Genomic DNA, 5,243 nt, shown 5'->3' on the forward strand with positions numbered 1-5,243 from the left:
AAGTGCAACAAAGAAACATAGAACGCAAGGAGAAGGATGGCTGAAAGCGCGTGGAGACGGCAACAAACAACTCAGCAATGAGACTCTGCAGCTGCCCTCCTTAAATAGGAAGGCGAACAGCTGCAGGTCGTCATTGCTGATTACATTATGTTTGCGAACGTGTTCATGAACTAACGCTGGTCTGCGAATGAGTGTTGGCTCGGGAGCGAGCACTGACTCGTGAGTCCCCTCCTGTGGCGACAGGAGGAGCGGCTCCGGGTACAGCCCTGACAATATGTGTGAAAAGAGAAATGCCAATTTTATCTCCTGGCTTAACCTCCACAATTCTCTCATATACCAGCTTCACAGCAGAAGACAGAAGCTCATTAAGAGTGAAGATATAAGGTTTAATCAGATACAGACTCAAAAATTGTCAATACAAGGATAATCAGCCTATACCAATTTTAATTTAAAGCCAAAAACATACAAAAATCCCAATTTCTAAAAACTTTTAATTAAACTTCTAGGGAACCATGTTTAAATTAAGGTGGCTATAGTTGCTCTTTCCCTTTGTCATTTTAAAGGTTTCTCACAGATCCAAATAAAACTGACATTACATTGATAATCTGCCCAGTTAAACACAGGGTTCAAACCAGGCTGGCCAGTTATGACACAGTCCTCATCCCCTGCTCGACTGTTGGGTTCCAGTGTGTCCCAGTATCTGAAAGAGAGAATGAAAACATCACCTGTGTTGTATAATGTAATGAGGAGCAAGAGATATTAGCTCCATCATGAGTTTAGTTCAGTGGTTTCTTACCCAGTAGTCAGTGCTGATCCATCCACCCATTTCCAAGTTCCCTCTCTTTCAACATCAGTCAAGCCAATCCAAGAATAAATACTGCCAAGGATTTGTCTGATGAACTCCTGTCATTGTGATAACATGGTATGATAAAAAGTCTAAAATCAGATATCTCTGCCCCCCCCCCACCTGTTCCTGTCTGCTGTTTATGATCACCAGGTCTGCTTCTCTCCCTCTCTCTCTCCCCCCCTCACCTGTTCCTCTCTGCTGTTTATGATCACCAGGTCTGCTTCTCTCTCTCTGCAGTCCTGTCTGCTCTCACTCCAGTTCCTCTTCTCAGTAGAGATGAAGTACATACTGGAGTTGAAGACCTGTTTCCAGCACTGCTTTTCAGCCTTTCCTTGTGATGGTATTTTCAAAGAAATATAATCAGTAAGTTGAAAAACTATTTCACATAACATTTAAGAATGATATTGTAACGCAGCGTATGCTGCAGAGTGAGGAGGCGGACACAAACGCTGAGGAGAGCGAGATTTAATAAAGGGAATTCCAAACTCAGGGTCAAACAGGAAGTCAGTGGTCAAATCCGATAAGGAGTCCGAACATGAAACACGGAGTGGCATAACTGAACACGGAGTACAACAAGGGACTAAGGCACTGAACGATATACTTAAACAAAACACGGGTAGAACGCATAGACACACCAGACAACCAGGATACAGAAATACAGGGCGACTGGGCAACGGAACCAGAAGTACTCACAGACCAGGAGTCACAGAACAGTGAACAAGAGACTGCACAGGCTAGGGAAACACAGGGATATAAGTACACAGGACTAAACTAGTCACAGCTGGACACAATGACGACTCGGGCGAGGCAGACAGGGAGGAAACCATAGAAACAGTCAAGCAGGACGGGAATAACGGGCAAGGAACAACACAGACACGAGGAACAGGGAACCAGAGTGACAGCTAAGAGAGGGGGGCGTAGCCCTACGTGACAGATATGGGAAATTAACTTATTTGAAAAGGTTTTAGCATGATGATCATATTGACATACTGATGTCTCTATATGTACACATAGAGGAAGACCAGCACAGAGACTCACCATCTATTGAACTGTTGAACTATATGAGAGAAAAGCAAATGAAGCTTGCTACAATGATGACACACTTAAAGTAAATAAACACTGACTAGACTACCCATATACCCATATCTTGGTTGCTTAAGAGTTTTGGACAGTACTGTAACAGCATATAAATGTTCACTCACTCAGTTCAGAAAACTCTCTTTGGAGTTCTTCTCTCTCTTTGTTTAGTTGGTCTCTCTCTACTGTCAATCTGTAGTAACTGGTCTGAAGCTGGTCTCTCTCTACTGTCAATCTGTTGTAACTGGTCTGTAGCTGGTCTCTTTCAATAGTCAGGTTGTTGTTTCTGAGTTGTATCTGGTCCCTCTCTGCAGTGAGCTTGACCCACATCACTATGATGACAGTCAGCAGGAGAACACACAGCAGCCCCAGACACACTGCAGTCAGTCTGGAACATCTGCTCCCTGTAGTGATGGTTTGTGAAGCAAGAAAATAGTTTTTTAAATAAAGATATAAATATCAAATAATCAATTGACATACAACTTAACACATACTAATCTGGGTGTAACAGTACATCACATGAATTTCAGACCAATGTGGTCAGTGTGGAGTTCTCTGTTGCTTGGTAATTATATATAGTATTTTCATATAGACTCTGGTAGGTACTGAATTTTTCAATTTGTCTCAGTGTTTTGATTTTACACCAAACCACCACATAGTCTATTGCCCATTGCCTTATATATGATAATTGTTATTAGTTAAGATGATTATAATGTGTGTGCACGCGCAAGGATGTGTGTCTGTGTGTTGGCCACACTCCCTTGTTGTGTCCCGTTAGTGTTCAGTCTTCACCAGTATCTTTGCGTCATCCTTTATGTGCTACACCTGTGTCTTGCTTGCTTCTTGTCTTGTATGTTGTCGGTCTTTGACCTTCCTTCCGTGTCTCCATCGAGATCACTATTTGTTATTTGTGCAAGTTGTCTACAAGTCCATTAAATGTTAGTTGTGCCAGCAACCTCACCTCCATATCCTGCTTAATCTACAAGATGAGAACACTTTACTCTGGCTTTTTAAATTTTCTGTTACATCTCCTTGTTGTGAAAAACTGTGTTAACTACCCTGACTATACGGAAATTCCCAAAAAGCAAAGGGGACATTGTGTTGGAAGTATTGAACCTGCATCCATAGAAAGCTTGTATCATACTGAAAACATTGAAACCATTCACTCAACCACATACATTTATGATATGTCAATAAGTATATGATTAAGGCTTGTTTAATAAGCTTGGGAAACGTTTTTAATAAGAACAGTTTAGGGATAGATTACGGATAGGCATTATCTAAAACACTATACAGAACAATACAGTTATAAAGACATGCATATGAGGCAGAGAGAGAAAGCTTAAGAGTATAGCCTACTGACCTGAACTGAGTACTGAACTTAAGTGTGTACTGACCTGAGCTTTTTTGGGGGGGTTTTCTGGTCCTGTGAGTATCCAGTTTATTCAGATTCTTGTCTTCTGAATAATATATTTTGTCTTCAGTATCTTCTATATTTTCATAAATATTATTACTATTTTCCATTGTTCTCTCTTCGGGAATCTGATCTTAGAGAGAAATGTAAATCAGTCCACACAAATGAATCAGTCCACACAGATGAAAAAAAGTGTGCTGAAATTTAGCCCACTATATCTATATATTTGTCCCTGTTAGTCTGAACTCTCACTTCCTCCTTTACAAAAGTTACATCGTGGGTGTCTGCTTGCTAAAGATAATGTGAAATTAGGCTGTGACCTGTTGAAGTCATAAAAAAGGAGAATTCAACTATCTGACCATGTTGTCTGTAAACTCTTCAGAAAATAAAAACAAACAAATGAGGCCAGAATATCGCAGGACCACATACAGCACAACAGAGAACCAAATGTGTCACATGCAGGAATTTCATCTCTGCCTTTCCAGCACTCAAATGCACACACTCTAGGTTTGCGATGAATTGTACCAGTAAGCTAAGACAAACATTAATGTTTTTGTTATATATTCCACTTAAATTCTACTTGAGAGGAACCAAGACTCAAATGTTGGACCCATTCTCCTTCAGTCTCAACTAACAGCATGACATCAGGTGTAGGGGTTATTAGACATGTCCAATACTGAGGAGTCTAAATTATTGGGACATAGTGTACAGTGATGGACTCCAGCAGATCTAATTATGGCAGCATATCTAAAAGAGTGGAGCCAGAAGAAAGCACAGGCACTACACCCTGTCATATGTAGTCCAACAAGCCCTTTTGACCCTTGTATGGTCACATTATTAATATATTGTGATTAGGGGTGGGCATAGATAATTTTTTTTAATCTAGATTAATCTCACTGAAATCTTGAAATTAATCTAGATTAATCTATATTAAAATGGCTCATACTCTACCCAAGTAATGACTAAAAGTCCGTTTTTGAGATAGGGTTTCTTAATACAGGGGGTGCATTAGACCAGGGGCTCATCTCCTGTTTCCAAAATGCATCAATGACTGCTTGAGGAAGCTGTTCTACTTTGATACTTGAAGAAAAAAAAAACATGCTCAATAAAATGTAGGCTACTCGTGTTTTTATTCAGTTAAACATGAATTTGTAAGCCTACATACTGTAGCCTACATTAAAAGGGGTTGATAACATGTTTATTCAGCTAAACATGATATTTGAAATGTAAGCCAACATTTAGTACATTGAACCTCACGGACGTAATTTGGGGGGGGACTTTTTCAAAAGCCGGTTTTGGTCCTCTGCAGTTTTAATGGTTAAAAATAAGTATTTAATAAATAGCGACGAATCTAGCGCTAGGACCATGCAGAAAACGACCGCTCCGAGCTCCGTTCCGGTAACACTTTACGTTCCTAAAAATGAATTTTCCATGAAGCAAACCTGGCGACTTTGTGGCTGCATTCATGTAAACACACGTCCGATTTGTAATTCACAGGTTTGAAAACTCGTTCTCGCCCCTACTGTGCAATTTGGTTAGGAATACAGCCGAGCTAAACTATCAAGTTGAAAGTCATCATAGTTTGCTTACCCATTTTGACCCAGTTCCCAACCCAACTTTAAGAATAGATTAATTTTTATATCGCCCGATAAGAGCATCAAATTAACGAACGCCGTTAACGCCCCACCACTAATTGGGATTATCTTACAAAATATATTATGCACATTTGTTTATATAGTAGCCTATCTGAGAAAGATGTGTTGGTGTTCATTGTATTGTAGTTGATTTTTATTCTTCTAATAGGCACTGTGAGATTCATCTGTCCACATCTGAGTTTTGTTTTAAGCTGTATTGCTTTTATATGTATTGCTTTTCTACACCCCCTAGGGACATATTTGTTCATGT

General features: G+C 39.9%; 1 protein-coding gene across 2 annotated transcripts; it reads right to left on the reverse strand.

Moving 5' to 3' along the window:
* Positions 1-427: 427 nt before the first annotated feature.
* LOC143524860 (C-type lectin domain family 4 member M-like) lies at positions 428-3,506 on the reverse strand. 2 transcript variants are annotated; one of them, XM_077018295.1, is made up of 5 exons: positions 3,322-3,506; positions 2,050-2,328; positions 1,033-1,178; positions 797-903; positions 428-700 (listed from the first exon to the last, which is right to left on the reverse strand). In XM_077018295.1, the coding sequence occupies exons 1-5, from the start codon at positions 3,446-3,448 to the stop codon at positions 553-555; spliced, it is 807 nt and encodes a 268-aa protein (XP_076874410.1). In that variant the 5' UTR covers positions 3,449-3,506; the 3' UTR covers positions 428-552. The 2 variants fall into 2 exon arrangements, with proteins under 2 accessions (XP_076874410.1, XP_076874411.1); XM_077018296.1 differs by lacking the exon at positions 2,050-2,328.
* Between the last annotated feature and the right edge of the window lie 1,737 nt (positions 3,507-5,243).

This window comes from Brachyhypopomus gauderio, chromosome 1 (assembly GCF_052324685.1).
Source record: "Brachyhypopomus gauderio isolate BG-103 chromosome 1, BGAUD_0.2, whole genome shotgun sequence".
In the NCBI taxonomy this organism is placed as follows: domain Eukaryota; kingdom Metazoa; phylum Chordata; class Actinopteri; order Gymnotiformes; family Hypopomidae; genus Brachyhypopomus; species Brachyhypopomus gauderio.